The 16,379-nt window shown below is 45.1% G+C and overlaps 1 protein-coding gene across 1 annotated transcript; it reads right to left on the minus strand.

Annotated features, from left to right (window-relative positions):
* Positions 1-258: 258 nt before the first annotated feature.
* LOC120499221 (cytochrome P450 20A1) lies at positions 259-16,357 on the minus strand. Its single transcript, XM_039702783.1, has 13 exons — positions 16,229-16,357; positions 15,610-15,659; positions 15,358-15,524; positions 10,027-10,172; positions 9,215-9,382; positions 8,460-8,538; positions 6,677-6,792; positions 6,209-6,263; positions 4,278-4,398; positions 3,324-3,435; positions 2,658-2,722; positions 780-869; positions 259-615 (listed from the first exon to the last, which is right to left on the minus strand). Exons 1-13 carry the CDS (start codon positions 16,298-16,300, stop codon positions 465-467), a joined length of 1,392 nt encoding a protein of 463 aa, XP_039558717.1. The 5' UTR covers positions 16,301-16,357; the 3' UTR covers positions 259-464.
* Positions 16,358-16,379: the final 22 nt, after the last annotated feature.

A 16,379-nucleotide genomic window follows, 5' to 3' on the forward strand; every position in this document is an offset into this window, starting at 1 on the left:
AATACCTATATATAGAGACAGGCTTTGTCCTTGTGTCTCCAAGGTCTTATCTAGCTAGGATTCACAAAGAAGCATTGCACAGGATAAGAGGGGCACTCTTACCCAGCTCTGGCTGCTATTGGAAGGAGGCTGAGTTAACCAGAGCTCTGGTCTTTGACTAGCTGACACCCAGTAGTTCATCCATACACCACTGCAAGGTTTTGTTGCTTCCTTTGCAAAGGTTTGCCCAGAGATCCAAAAGCAAATATAAAAAAGACATATAGATTAAATCTACTTTAATATGACTACTGGTTGAATTAGAGAAAGTACCCAAGATAGGCATGAGGTTAAGAATATGGAAGGTAAAAAAAAATTTCTGTATATAAAATCCCTTGGCTGAGTAAACATGGTGCCAATATGATTTTTGTTAAGACCCTTGCTCAGAGCTTCACTGCTGGCATTTTAACCCCTTGTTTTGCTTGCTCTTAGCTTCTCTTAGACACCGTTATCCAGGCTTCCTCCTTTGGTGAGGTTACCAGTTCATATTTTGCCTCCATGACTTGTCCTTTGACTGGGTGGAGATACAGTTTCCTTACCAGGACACTCAGCAGGACTGTGGCCACCATATAGGCAAACCTGAGGGAAGAAACAGGAGAAAAAAATGAAAACCTCACTATGATGTAAATTTGCCAAGGACAACAGCTTGGACAGGATGTCCCAACAGTAACACCAAGATGCTGGAAGCACTTTCTCTCCTGTCTGCTACAGAGACTCACTAAGACCTCCTTCCCTATGCTCACCTCAACTCTGGGCACTCCTGGCTTCCTGAGAAACCCAGCAAGGAGAGGTTTTTCATGGCTAATTCCTCATTGAATCTGTCTGGGTCAAACCTATAAAAGATGAAACACATCAGGGTTTTCTGAGCAGGCACAGCATCCTTTCCCCAGAAACGTGCGCGCACACACACACACACACACACACACACACACACACACACAAACAAGTAAAAAAAGGGAAATGAAATAGAGAATCTCACTGATTTGTTCTCTCTGGGTCAGTCCACACAAATGTATGAAGGGAATTGTGCATCCATCCATTCCATCAATGTTCCCAGCTGGTTAGTTTGGTCAAAATGCTGACAAACTGAGGTAGTGTGTAACGGGGCTGGAACTAATGTGCAGTACACAGCTGAGCTGATGCTGTTACCTGCCCTCTATTCCTCTCCAGGGCACACGCAATCTCATTTATCTCTCTCCCCCCTCTCTCTCTGCCTCTCTGAGTCCCTTCCTTTTTCACTTCCAAAAATATTTCCCTTTTCTCCTTGCCCCTCACCGTTCTCTTCAAGCAGCTGGTGTGTATATTTGTATGTGTATGTGCTGGGGGAGGGAAGCCGGTGACTCACTTAAGTGAGAAAAGTGGTTTCCAGCTTTAGGATGGTAGAGACTGTGAGAAAACTATTATCCAGGGCAGGCATGAGTTAAAACAAGGGAAACTAATAAAATAACATTCAATTTAAGTATTAACCCCCCTCCAAACACAAAATTTGATGGACAAAGACGGTTCTTTTAAACCTTTCTGCTAAATACTTCAAGCCTTCGCTTCCCTGCTTAAACATCCAAGGTCTGCATCTAACAAGGTGAAAGGGCATGCTGATCCTTAGGAAATACAGCATCAAATTTACATTTCCCCCGAAGTAAAGTGAAAATTACAGATTTTGTAATAGGAGAGAAAATGCACCTCCCTAGCAAAAAAGCAGGGAGGGCAAACTGTGTTTTTGTACAGCAGGTGGGTGAAAGCATCACGCAGAAATGGTCTCCTCCTTCTGTCATGGAAATCTTCATCTACCTCAAGCTAAACCTCAACCCCAGCCTCCCTGAAACAAACATACAATGTTCATAGCAGTCCTCATTGTAGGTCCCACGGGGTCTCAGCAAACCTGCACACACCTTGGGAGGCAATCCCTGCCAAGGGGCTTGTAGACTGGTGCATCGATGCCTGACCCCTTTCTAAAAAGTGTAATTGCAGGAGAGGACAAGTGCTGTTCTAAAGGCTCTATTCTTTCTCCTAAATCTCAGCTGTCTGTTCTCTCTGTCCAGAATAACTGACCCACATTTTCTGCAGCTCAAGTGAAGTAAATCAGATACAGGTTAATATTTGCCACCTGGAGGTCACAAGAAGCTACAGCGATTTTTTTTCTTTAAACTCCACTGGCCTAGATCCACTTCAGCTTTCACAGACAGACTGAAATATTGAGGCAGCATTTCCCTTCACCCTAAAAACCCACAACTTCAGACTGACATTTCCTCCCTTGCATCCTTGTTTCATGATGATGAGCAGTGATTCCAAAGCCATTCAAGTCACTGTTTCACAGAAAACCTTTAACGGAAGTTACCAGCATTAGCCAGGGAAGCTCTGTGTACTTGCACAAAAATTTTCACTAAACCCTAACACATACATGCACACACACAGACTGGAGCATCGGAGGAACCTGACTTTAATTGCCCCATACTATGCCCACGGAGACAAACAAACCCAGACCTCCATAAACTGATTTTCTTATAGACTCCCTTTCATCTCCACAATGCTTAAGGCAGGCCCTGCAGCACAAAAGGCTGTGCTGCAAGATCTAATTTAACAAAGAAAAGGAATTAGTTGCAATTACAGTTGATTGTACATACTTGTATGGTGATGGCCAAGATGAACTATCCTGCAGCATCACACCAAGAGCATAAAGCACAAGTGTCTGCAAAGAGAATTACAACAAATCAGTGAGGAAGGAAATGCACAATTAAAGACACCTCTCAACAGCTCTGCTGGATGATGATTATTCTGTAGACTACCCATATTTAGGTGGATTAAAAAGACAATTATGCAGTATTCATCTACAGATTTTCACAATCCATGACCAGATGTTAGGATTTTAACTTCTAAGAATCACGCTGCAATTGTTGGTGGTTACAGAAGGTGTGACCCCATTTCTCTATGCTTGCTGAGATGTATGTGTGGACTACTTTACTCTCTGGAAGGGAAGGTGATATGATGAAGCCTGAAACAATGTTCTTTTAGCATAACTAAGTCCACAGGCCCCTTCAAAAGCTTACTCATCCAAGAAGCAGAAGCAAATCTGCTCAGCAAGAGAACATGAATTTGCAGAGCCTCTCCCACAGAGAAACTGCAGGCAAACTTTGAGCTAAACTGTACTTTCAGAGGACAGAGCACCTACTCAGGTTCAACACTATCAGAAGAAATGGTCTTCCTGCCTCACGCCTGGTCTGGAAGAAGAGGAAACAGCAAATTCCCCTACAGGAAAGGAGAGGGGCCTAGTGCTCCCAGCACTGCCCTACCTCTTTGGGGAGAGTGTGTTGGTCGACTCTGCCCTCCAGCTCCTGCAGCTGGGCAGCAATGGGAGTGAGCTTTGCTGTCCGCACCGTCTCACACAGGACCTGCCGACAGTACCTGCAACCAGTAACCCCTGGTTAGTGGAAGTCTCAGAAAGGAGCTTGTCCACATCCTTGTGGCAGCAAGCAGAACAGAGTCAACTGCTTTATTTAGAGGCACTTTTTTTTTTTCTGGCAAGGAGTCCCAACATCTTCGTAAGAAGCATTAAATCTCATTAACAGCTTTTACAGAAGGTTATTGCAATCTCTCTTCTTTCAGATTTTAAACCAAACTAAATCTGCTAAAATGCACAAACACACCAGGCCTTTTCCTGTACCTCTCACTCATACAAGAAGCAGCAAGAAAACCACACACTCCATATTCCCTTACTGAAACCACAACACTAGTCCAAATACAAAATGCACCTGGTTGCACCAACATAACAAATGCAGAAAACATAAAGGCACACTATTGACCAGTCATCATTACTTACAGACCTTTGAAAAGAAGACTGGTCCATGCTTGCTCTCTAAATATCTCTATACCAACCATGAAAATGACTGATTACTTCTACTACTTCTGGAAAACTAGGACAGAAACCAAACAAGACATTGAGCAAAAAATTTGGCCTGGCAGGCACGGCACTGATTCTGTGTTTCTCCTCTGCTGATGAACCTAAAGGGTTTCCTACAGACACCCTAAAGCGAGCACCTTGGTCCCTGTATCTGGAATGCCAGCAGACTCTCTATGTGTTGCAAGTCATCCTGTGGCTTGATTACTTCCAGAAAGAAAAAAAGGGAGTAAGCAGCTTTTGGATGCCTTTTCCTGGCCTAGTGCAGGCTAGGCATCAGACTCCACAGGAAACACCTGTCCCCACCACATGGCACAGCCTTCCTCTGCATTCCTTCTACAGGACCCACCTGAGCTGCTCCATTTTCTCATGTGTAATTGGTCCCTTCCCCAGAACACGGTCCATCTCCTTGTAGAGATTCTGCTGAACATCTTCTGAGGTTGTCAGGAAATAGACTGCCCAGGTGCACACTGGGGAAGGAATCAAGACAAGACTGGACCCAGAAAATCCAATCCTTTACAAATGGCATTCAGTTTTCTTACTTCCTGTATTTTCAACACTACTTTTTGGCCTAAAAAAAGGTGGCCTCTGTTCACAGCAGGCTGTGCTGATTCTGTATTCAGTGGTAGGAACAGACACTGAACTCCTGTGTAACAAGCTAAAATTCTGAATCTGATGCTATGAGGAGCTTTGCAGGACAATAAAGCACTCAGCCCCACAGGTCTGGCAAAGGGACTCAGCAGGCTGTACTGATTCTGTATTCAGTAGGTAGGAAGAGAGACTGAACTCCTGTGTAACAAGAGGCCCTGCAAGCTAAAATTCTGAATCTGATGCAATGAGGAGCTTTGCAGGACACTAAAGCACTCAGCCCCACAGGTCTGGCAAAGGGACAACACAGCCCAACAAACCCAGGGAAATCACAGCTATTACACCAAGCATGCAAATGAAAGGCTGGTTTGTTCAAAGCTTTAGAAAATTCTCTTATTTGGGGGTCTTCCCTAGCCCAACAAACAGCCCAACAAACCTAGGGAAATCACAGCTATTACACCAAGTATGCAAATGAAAGGCTGGTTTGTTTAAAGCTTTAGAAAATTCTCTTATTTGGGGGTCTTCCCTAGCACATGTCTCAGGCATGTGCTCCAGACACCCAATGCCTGGGGCTCCTGAAGGGAGCTCTCTGCAGATGTTAGCCAGCACTTGTCCCCCTACATCCATTTTTTGAGGTACTTGAGATTATCTTCAATAGCAGAGTGAGAAAAAACCCTTGCATAAGAAATAAGTGTGTAGGATGCAGTTTCCCTAAAGCTACAAGGAAATGTTTCTAGCTCTCAAAAATGTCTATTCATGAGAACTATCTGGAATCTTGTAGTTGATGATGATACTTCCAACTCAGAATATTCTGTGATTCTGTAAATCCATGTGGATTCAAGCCCCTTAAAATCACAGTCTTCCTGGAGTACCTGGAGAGGATATTTTCTAGAGAAAGAATTACCATAGTTGTCTGATTTACTTCCCATTCTTTAACACCTAGATGCATCTTGGAGGTTTCCTTTGAAGTTCCATCCCAATTGGCTGAGGTACAAGGCCAGATTATCATTCCTTTATTGTAAGGTATTTTACACAGCTTCAGTTTGTATTTTTATTTGTTCGGGGGTTTTTTGTTTTTTTTTTCAAAATCTTTGCATAAATCCCAGAGTAGCTTCTTCAGAAGTCCTCCATACATGGAACACACCTATCCTCCAGAAATCCAAAGCATCCAGACAGATGCTAGCACTCTTCCTACATGCTTGAACCCATTTTACAACATGACCTTTGTAGCTAATTTATTGTGTTGTTTTTCTTCATTAAATTTAGCATCAGTTGTCTAGGGTTAAGAATGCAAGCAAAAAGCAATGGGGAGAATTCTAAGGTTCACCATAAGACTGGAAAGGTTGTCAAACACAGCTTAGGTTCAGCTCACTAACTGTGAGGCTGCGTCAACACTCTGATGTAAAAATTAGCTTCTTCTATATGTCTGTAGCTCAGGAGAAAGAATGATTAATACAGTTTTTTACACCATAAGACTGGAAAGGTTGTCAAACAGCTTAAGTTCAGCTCACTAACTGTGAGGCTGTGTCAACACTCTGATGTAAAAATTAGCTTCTTCTATATGTCTGTAGCTCAGGAGAAAGAATGATTAATACAGTTTTTTATTAGCCTAGGGTAAGTCTCATGTCATCACACACAGTTTTTGGCAGCTGAGTGTAAGGATGGGAGGCTACCTACAGTTACTGTACTTACAGTTAGCAGTGATCACACATCCTGCCAAAGAGAAAATCATCGTGTCTTCCAGAATCTAGGAAAGAAAATCTACATCAGGGAATGAAGTTCATAAGACTGTAAAGAGAATAAAGAAGTGCCACACTCTCCACTCAAGCACATTAAATCCCTTTAGTGCAAAGAGCAGGAAATACATCTAGAAGACATAAACTGAACTCTCTGTTGAACTTCCACTGAATTGCACAAGACATGCTTAATATTAACATACTTCTGGTTTATAAAAATAGCTATGAAACAGTGGCAAGGAAATCTACCAAAGTCTAATACAATCAAACATTGCAGGAGTGGAAAGAACAAAGTAGAAGCCCTGCTTTGATAAAGAACCTAAGCTAAGATGCAAAAACTTTTATTAATCAAAGGCTACACTGTAATGAATTGCCCATCTGGCAAAACTCCATTGCTGTGTAAGGAGGTAACAGCTGCACAGACCTGCTGGTCACTCAGGCTCCCCTGCAGCAAGGTGTCTATAAAGACATGCCTGTTGAATGATCTGCCTCGGCGCTCCTTTGTAACCTTCCTTAAGATGGATTCCATTTCCACCAGAGCTTTGGAAGAAAAAAGAAATGTCTATTTTAAAACCTGGTCATCCTGGTGCTGCAGAGAAGCAAATTCATCTTCCCAAGCAGATTTTCAGACCAGCTGTCCCTGCTGGGCTCACTTACAGAAGCAGCCTCTGTTACATGTTACTGTCAATTTGGAAGGCGGTATCCCAAATTTATCTGAAAATGCAGGAACCAAATACCAGAGGTTGCCTTAAAAAGCTATCCTTACAGGTATAACCAAGGTGTGTAGTCTGTGAGCTGAAATCACATAAGGGAAGACAAGTAACGCTGTCAAACCATCAGAGAATGTATTTCATCAGCCCCCATGCAAACACATATGAGCCAGTAACTCTGGTTATATGACCTGCAGAGTTACAATTACTGCAGCACCAGGACTGATGGAGCCCCTTTGGCCATAACTCCGGTTACATGACCTGCAGAGTTACAATTACTGCAGCACCAGGACTGATGGAGCCCCTTTGGCCAGGGGTTCCACAGGCAGGGAGCAGAAGGATGGCTCTGTGCTAAAGAGTGCAGAGAGAGGAATGGGGGGAAACATGGGAGGGTTCTGGCAGAGTCCACACATCTGAAGATATGTGAGTGCCTAACTCCTGGTGACTGCTGTGGGAACCAGGGGGAGTTAGGGTCCTAGACACCATTGCTTGTCTGGCTTAAATGACCTACTGAAGGCTATCCAAGAAACACAGAGCAGAATTTGGGTCTGCAACTCCATTTATCACAATCCAGTTCAGTTCCTTTGCCTTGGAATTACCTTCCTTCCTCCTCTCTGCACAGGAAGGCCAGCAATACTCAAACACCAAGGCTTACTATCTGGAGTTTGTGAAAATTTTGTCCTCATGCATCATCCTACTACAACTCAGGAAGAATGACCATGGGAGGAACCCATTTCAATGGGGCAGAAGCTGTCCTCAGGTTCTGAAACCAACAGAACCAGAAGCATAAAGAAGGAAACACTGGGTTTGGAGGATTTATAAGCAAAACTTTAGTTCCAGATACAATCTACTTTAGTTTAGCATCTTATCAATCAATACTGAAATGGTTTAGTTATTAACAAAAAAGATAAGACAACCTAAAATTAAAATAACGTACTATAAAATATATTAGAAACAAAAGTAACAGACCTGAAAATCATGTTATCATGTAAGAGCATACCAGAGGCTATCTGATGGTGCATTCAACAAAGCAGCACCTCAGTACTTGTGTCTTCCAGGCTATGAGTGACTGTCTGGCAGTACAGGCCCCAGATGGTGCATCATTTGAAGGCCCAGACAGGCCAAATCCAGGGGCTCCATCTGTCTCCACCTAGCACAGCTGCTTGCCTCCAAGAGAGGTAAGAGTGAACACTAGGGAACAAAACAGTAAGGGAGGAAGCACACCCTGATTCTTCCCCTCTATCACTCTCCAGACTGGACAGACCCTGGAACTAGAGTTCTAGTCCTGCAACTTCTCACATAAAGGCAGCTTGCCACTCAGCTCCAAAACAATGATCTAATCTAAGAGTAAGTACAATGTATCTGGTAGCTTATGGCATGATGAGCAACTCTGAAGAGAAGCCAAAACAACCGGGCAAATGAAGTGCTTTCACATGCTAGCTAACTGTAAGTATTAATCAGAGTGGGAGGAAAACCATAATTTTGGGAGAAACCTACCATCTTCGTAGTGCTTCTTCCTAGTCATGTTTTTGTCAAGAGACCCATCCAAGAAACCTTTTCCAATCTCTGACCAGATCTGGAAGAAGGAGAGAGAGAACAGCACCATCACTTACCATAGGTTGAGACTGCTGGGACTATTCTGTTCTTTCCTATTCAGGAAAATGAAAACAACAAATAAAATTAGAACTTCCTGTCAATATGGAACTGGTCTCTTTAGGACACCACATCCCATTTCAGACACTATGTCTATGATAGCTGGAATTAAGCTGAAATTAAACAACTGTAATTACAACTGTAGGAAAAAAGCTATGGGCATCTTAAACGGGAGATTGAAATGTTTCTTTCCTACCCTATCACCAGCATATTTAATATCCTCACATGTGGATACAGGTGAGATCTCCTCAGATTCTCCTTTCTCCACAATGTCACAGAGCCTTCAGAAGATCTTTGAAAGGGATTCCACTGGCAGTCCCAACAGAGTTTAACTGACTTAAGTACCAAAGACCTCCCAGCTGCCATTGAATCTGGGTTCCTGATCCCCATGGATCCTTTAGAAACACCTCAGACTAATGACAGCAGGATCAGCAGTAGGATCTTTCTAACAGTTTCAGCTTGGGACAAGTGAAACAGACCCCTCAAGCTCACACTTTAAAGACTCAGCAGCAGCTTGTACTAAACTGCACACAGATACAAGCTCTGTGTTTTCAGTTTGGAAAAACTGAATAGATTTCCTGGCTCTTCAGGACACTTACTGCATCATGGTGCCTGCGGAATCGGATGACTTCCCGGTCATCTTCAAAGCTGCTGCCCATAGCTGTCTGCGTGACAGACTTCATGGCAAAGCCCAGCATGTGCTGGCAGAGTGGCACATGTTGTGCCTCGGGGAGAGACAGCCATTTGGCCAGCAGCTCTTCTGACAGCTTGAGAAGGAATGAACCATTAGTTAGCAGTAACACCAGCAGTCTATTTACCAAACACACCCTGGACACATTCCCACCCACTTCCTAAGGCACACCACACTTTCATGGCTAGGGAATAATGTTAAACTCTTTCCAGGTTTCTTTCCATTGTTAAACGGAAACATTTCAGCCTCCAATCTTCTGCTTCTTTCAAGGCTCTCCCTTAACAAGGCAACCATACTCTCCTCTCTTGTTCCCTCTGTCACAAAAGAAACCTTAATCCCTTTAATACAGATGCTCCAGAATAGGAAAACAGATCATATTCTGGCTGCTGGACTAAATCAAAATCACCTCTTTGTGGCCCCAAAAGCTGGTTCCTTGCTCCATCCTCCTGTCCAAGGAATTATATCAAGAATCCAGGTGCTCCAGTATCTTTAACTGCATCTGGTATCTTGGCATAAAAATTAAGCAAGCTCAGCCTTTCCCCCAACCCAGAGCTAAGAGAACTCAATATTCACACCATGAAAGGCAGAGGCTGTTTGCTATCTCAGATGCTTCTAACTCCAGCACTAATTTGAATGCAGGTCCTTTATCCTAGTGATCATTCTCACTAAACCTCCCCCTGTGAGCCACCCAGGACTTCTCTGCTGTACAAAGGCAGTTACCTTCTGGATGAGAGCAACGTTACTTTGCAAGGACTTGGTCACACCATTCTCATACAGTTTTCTCCTCATGTGGCTCTCTCCTGTATCCCCATTCAGGCTGGACTGGTACCTCAAGAGGGATTTCAGCATTGTCTCAAAGGGATCCACTGAAAGAAAACAGAGGAAACACCATTCAAAAGTCACACTACACGGGCTGATTAAAACAGCAGACTCTTTAATTGGATACCACTGCTTCTGGGCAGTGAGCAAGGTGTGGCTCCTTCCCCTACAACAGCCTCTTTGGGGTGTCAAGTTTCTCTTGCTCAATGTGGGCTCGTACCTCACAAAGTCTTTTTTCTGGGGCTGATTGCCATCCTGTGATCAGCTCCCCATGCAGAGTTTGCCTGCTGGCTCTACAAAGGAACTCTTTAGTAAAAATGCCATCAGAGCTTGTTCCTTGTTTGCCAGTTCCCAGCTGGTTGTGCCATCAACTGACAAGAGTGAGTGTGGCATGGTCTTTCCCCTTCTCCTCTAGCCTGACCTGCAGGCTCTTTAGCACATTCCCCTCCACATCTGGTGTGCCCTCCTGCCCTGAACGTGGCTGTGCACTCAGGACATACCAGCTCATGACAGATTTAACCAGAGGTTGCTCTTGGCACTCCTTTCCTTGCGTCACAGACCCAGCAAGGTCTGTTTGATACCCTACTGCTCCTGCATGATTTCTCTTTTGGGCACTGAGTTCCCTGTCGAGGAGCTCTTCCCAAACTAGCACCTACCTGTCTGCCAGGGCTGCCTCCAGCACAGAAGCTCTGAAGCTCCTACAGAAAACCCTATCCCACTAAGCTACAGAATGCTTTCTACTGCTAATCACCTTCTTTCCATCTTCAATCCTTCCACACAGACACTTGCATCAGTGTACAAACTAGACAAAACCACGTCACTTCCCAATCCATGACTCATTTCAGTTAGATTTTTAACTCTGAATTTCACCACCAAGGATCTCTATTTAATAAATTTTCTGAAGGAGATTATGTGTCAATGCAAAACTGTGCAATACAGCATGGCATATGTTTTTTCCCTTTCTGTAAACCTTTTAGTGTGTGTTGTGGAACTGACAGAGTCTTTAAGAAGCTATTTGGAAGCAGCAATCAGGGTTTTCATGAAGGATATTGTCACTGTTTATCATAGTCTGTTATTTCTCCCAGATGGAGAGTGAAACCTCTGAGGCATCAGAAAACATCAAGGCTGGGCTAGACACATATGACTTTACCAGCTGTGGATGTAACTAGGATTCCCCACAGAGACTGGGGCCTCATTATGCTACCAGGCAAACTTACAAGAGAAAATTCCCACCTGCAGAGGACTAACTACCTAAAGACATAAAAGAAGCTAACGAGGCCAGAGGCATGAATATGGTAATCTTTCCCAAATGTTTTTCTCTCACATCTTTTCTCTTCCAATGTTTTTAAGCTCTGCATTTCACCCTCTTTCCCACTTTGAATGACAAGGAGCACAAGCATGTGTCTTTTGGCAGAGCAGATGGTACCTGCGGCTCTCCACGTGGCGCAGGCTGTTATGTGCCTCTAGCTGCTGCTGACAATTCCTCCTCCAAGGTACTTTGTCATGGAGCTGCTATTGATGCCACAGATCCCTGCTGACTGGCACTGGCACAGCCAGGCACAATATTGGGCAGCCAGGAAGACACATGGCAGGTGGCAAAGCCCACACAGAAAATCCGGCAAGCAGAGGCATCTAGAGAGGCTGGAGGATGCTCAGAAGCAACTCCTGCTAAAACTGCAAAGTGCTCCTGCTGCATATGAAAGGAAACTGCTGGATTAGCCATGGGCTCTGGGTTTTTTTCTCCCTAGACTAAACTGGCAATCCCACACCGCCAATACACACTGTTGTGCGCTCAGGGCTGCAGAGCCCAGGCTGCCCTTTTGCTGAGAGCTGGCTCTGCCTCCTGCTCTTTGGGAAAGGGCTATGTCTGCACAGCTGTGGGAGGCTAGAGACTCCACAAGGCACAAACTGCCTCTGGAGAGAGCTCTGTTCTGCCAGCACTTGCACAGACTTCATCCTTCAGCCTTGTCTTGAAAACGTCTCCAGGGTTACATTTTCACCCCTCCTAGTGACACATACCAAAATTTCAACTGTTCTTTTCACTTACATGGAAATCTCCCCATCCCAAAAACCTCAGAGTGCTGGACACCACTGCAAGTAAATATAAAGATCTGAGATTGAGCACAACTGAATATCAGAGATAGAACAGACCTCTGAACCTGCACAGTAAAATGCTCACAGTACAGCAATGAAGTCCTGCTCAGTCAGGCCAGGACCCATAGCTCCATCTTCAGCATTTAGTGTGCTTCAGGTCCACTACCCCAACCCAAAAAGCAACAAAAACTCAGGAGAACTTTCCAAGTTGGTATCTGAATCCCCTGCTCCTGGCAATCCTGAATTAGCCCACCCTCTTCACAACTGAGATCGAGCACAACTGAATATCAGAGATAGAACGGACCTCTGAACCTTCACAGTAAAATGCTCACAGAACAGCAATGAAGTCCTGCTCAGTCAGGCCAGGACCCACAGCTCCATCTCCAGCATTTAGTGTGCTGCAGGTCCACTGCCCAAACCCAAAAAGCTCAGGAGAATTTTCCAAGCTGGTATCTGAATCCCCTGCTCCTGGCAATCCTGAATTAGCCCACCCTCTTCACATCCACATTGTTTGTAGGCCTGAACTGCTTCCCCAGAGCCACTCAGGGGAATCACCAGCATCAGCTACTAAGTTTTACTTCCTTTGAATTCCCCTTGCAAATTAATCTCAACCAAGCTTTAAGAGGCCATGAAAGCATACCAATTTCAAACACTGCTTGAAGCCTAAGGAAGAAGAGTCTCCTGGCATTGGAAATGTTTATAAGTATGAATCCAATTAGTCCAACTTCAAGGCTTTGATGATAAATGCATTATCTGCACCTCTCTCCAAGAAGTTTGGCCATAACTGTGACACACACATGAGATGAGAGGAACCTTTGTCTGGAGCCAAATCCTGTATTTCAGCCTTGGAAACCAAATGTCAGGTATCCAGGAAGATGGCTGGTGGCCTCAGGCGCTCCAGCTCACTGAGGAAGAGTCACATGGCATGGGTTTTCAAGTGGGGCTGAAGGGTCAGGAGTTGGACATAATGCAGTCCACTGTGGGCTGTCTCCAGTTCCACAGCACTGTGTGCACAAAAGAGATATGGGCAAGGCCACATCTCTAATAAAACTTCAAGCTGCCCAGAGCCAGTTTGTGGCTGAGACCAACCCTGTTCCCACTCACCAAGAAAAGGTACAGGAAGGGCTTTGCTACAGCTACTCAGCTACAGCTACTCAGCTCAGTTTATACCTCAATATGTCAAGAAATAAAACCTGTAAGATTCCTCACCCCTAATAAAATTTGAGCACTTCTGGCAAGCATCAGTGCTAAAAGAAAAGCAGTGATACAACTAATATTGCTGCTGTTCCAGCTCTGAAGTTGTAAGAACCTTCCTTCTCAAGCCTGTTGCCTTTATGAGGATCCCTTCAGAAGCTATTTCTTCATCTGGGATGAACACACTTTCCCTGGCTTCTCCTGCACAACAGACTTCCCACTTCTCTGAGAGCACTGGCAGCCTTTATTTGCACTTTCTTTACTCAAAATCATGCCTAAGTATAGAGGTCAGAGCCACACACAGGACTCCAGATCTGACTCATGCTCATTTTGTGCAAAAGTCCTCCTTTTACAGAAAATCCATGACTCAATATATCCTTTTTTCCATGGCCATGTCATCCCACAGGCAATTCATGCAGCCCACTTTTTCTCCTCCTGTTCCTGCTATGCCAGCCCTCAGGGATATCCATCTCTGCTGCCCTGTGCCAAAAAGGGTTCCAGAATAATGTCATCAGGGGAGGACACTAACATAGGATGGAGTATTTAATGTCCCCAACACTGCATTTACTTTTCCAAGACAATCTAGCCTTGATCCCCCTTTCAAGTACCAGTCCAGTATTCATCAGTATCTAAGCAAATTCTGAACAGAATCCCTGACATAAACACAGTTTTATCACTTTACTTGTCAAAAAATCTAATTATCAAAGTACAACATGCATTTCCCATTTATCCCCCATCCTTAAAAAAATATGTTTAGCCCTTGGCATAGCAGGATACTAGGCCAGTCTGTAGCTGCCTGGGTCACCTCATTTCCTGCACTTTAGTCCAGGAACTGTATTTCTCTTTCTCTGATACCCACATCCTCCCAAATTCAGAACATTTATGGGAACTTGCCTGCACAGGGGCCTGTCACCACTTCTCTGAGCTTTGAGAAAGTGACTGTCTGCTTAATTTCCCCCAAACACACTTGAGAGCATTCAGATCTTTCAGGGTGGTTTTCCACCTTCTGGAGTGTCATCGTTTTCCACTGTGTCTTGCTGATCCTCGTTAACTCCCACTCCTTTCCCAGATTGTCACCATTTCTTTTTCCATTTCTTTTTTTTATTCTGTCAGGCAACTGTAGATAAAGCTTACCCCTCACGACCCCAGCAGAAAGTGAGCTGAGCTATCTGCCTGTGCCTAAAGACAGCCTACAGGATCAGGTCAGAGGTGTGCACCCAGCACCGCAGTCAACCTCATAAGATAAAAACTGGGAAGACAAGAGATTAAACCCAAACACCAACTGAGTTAACTTATCAAGTGTGATAACCTTAGGAAGCAAAATGCCCACCTAAGAGGCTTAGGCCATAAATTAAAATACTATCCCATGACTAAGACAGCCAATTCAGCTACCAGCACCACCATCCACTTCCATGACTGGAAGATCATTAAAGGTTTTCACTACAAAATTCTACACACCAAAAGAAACATGAAAGGTAAAGAACTTTTCCAAATAATAGTTTGAAAAACCTCCATGCTGAACCATACAAGGCAGTTATCACAAACTACAAGAGCTGTTTTCAGACTTAATATAGCAAAGTTTACCCTCCTAAACTGCATTTCAAACTGCTTTTAAAATGTATGCCAAGTGGCTACAGGATGTTCACCTTGCTTTATCAAGTGACTGATGAGCATGATGCTCTTCCTGAACGTTTGGCCTGTATAGAGATGGTAAAAGACACAAGCATACTGATTTCTTGGTGGCCACTGGACAGCAGTAACCCTTGGTCACTGATACTCAAGTCCACTAAGCAGGACCAAAGTCATACCTGACCCACCATGTCAGCTACAAAGTCCCATTTTCTTTCAATGTAGAATGAAACCCAACTTCCTCTGACACCCTTTCTTTGATGCCCAGTGAGGACAGAACAAATGAACTCAAAAGACAACATAAAAGGCACTTACACAACCGGTTGGGGTTCACATGTTGTTTCAGGAGATCGATGGAGCCGAGGCTGACAACAAGACGCCTTCCAAACCAGAAGGAGACCAGTGGCCCATATTTCTCATGAAGGTTCACAAGAAACTCATGTAAACTGCTGCTGACAATGATATCTGGCAGGTTGCCATCCCTGAGAAACACAGAGGGTATCTGGTCATGAATAGCATCCTCTGCCAATGCTGAACTTCATCAATGTGGAGACAGAAACTACTTACTTTTCATCAGTTGGAGCCAGCCCAGGGATACCTGATGCTTGCCTAGATGCCTAGAGTAAAAGGAAATGCATCAATCTACATGAACTTCAGATTTTATACAGGTCCCACAGGTTTCCAGCAGGAGAGATGAATTTTCCACACCAATACTCCTACACTACTTACAGACATGAAACAGGAGCTGGGTATGCTACATCTGCAGGCTTTAAACCTGCTAAACCGATAAACCTCAGCTCTGTGCTTGGTGCCACTGGCTAAACCAGGATTATTCATCTGATTAGATGAAAGATGTCTGCGTAAAGATTTAAAGGGTCAAGTGTGCAATGTAGGGTATTACACACTGATTTGCCTGGAGGCCTGCAAAAACGCGAGGCGAGCAGACGATCGCGCCTTTGGAAAGCAGGAGTGCCGGGGCTGCGCTGCCCCGGGAACGCCCTGCCCGGCAGCTTCTCCCGCAGGCCTCCGCCACGTCCCGTCCAAAGGGGCTGCGGGCCGGGGGCACGCCCGAGCCCAGGGGCTGCGGGACGGGCCCGGGGCTGCCTCGGCCCCGCGGCCGCTCGCTCTCCGCCCGCCTGGCCGGGGGCCGGGCCGGGCACCCCCGCCCCACGGCCGGCAGCATTACCGGGTACAGGTAGAGCACGGCGCCCACGAGGATGAGCAGGAAAGTGACGGCGAAGATGGCGAAGTCCAGCATGGCCAGGCCGGGGCGGCGGAGCGGCGGCGGCTCGGCCCCACCCCGGGGCCGCCGGCGGGGCAGGAAGGGGCGGACCGGG

Source organism: Passer montanus, unplaced genomic scaffold (genome assembly GCF_014805655.1).
Source record: "Passer montanus isolate IOZ18808 unplaced genomic scaffold, ASM1480565v1 scaffold1, whole genome shotgun sequence".
Lineage (NCBI taxonomy): Eukaryota > Metazoa > Chordata > Aves > Passeriformes > Passeridae > Passer > Passer montanus.

What these genes read in the sequence shown, in the direction of transcription:
- LOC120499221 (XM_039702783.1), bottom strand. Translation starts at nt 16,300, where the DNA reads ATGCTGGACTTCGCCATCTTCGCCGTCACTTTCCTGCTCATCCTCGTG. An exon ending in CCGTGCTCTACCTGTACCCG is followed by an intron (nt 15,660 to 16,228) that starts GTAATGCTGCCG and finishes CTTTTACTCTAG; the next exon opens with GCATCTAGGCAAGCATCAGG. An exon ending in CAGGAGTGCCCAGAGTTGAG is followed by an intron (nt 616 to 779) that starts GTGAGCATAGGG and finishes TTCTTCCCTCAG; the next exon opens with GTTTGCCTATATGGTGGCCA.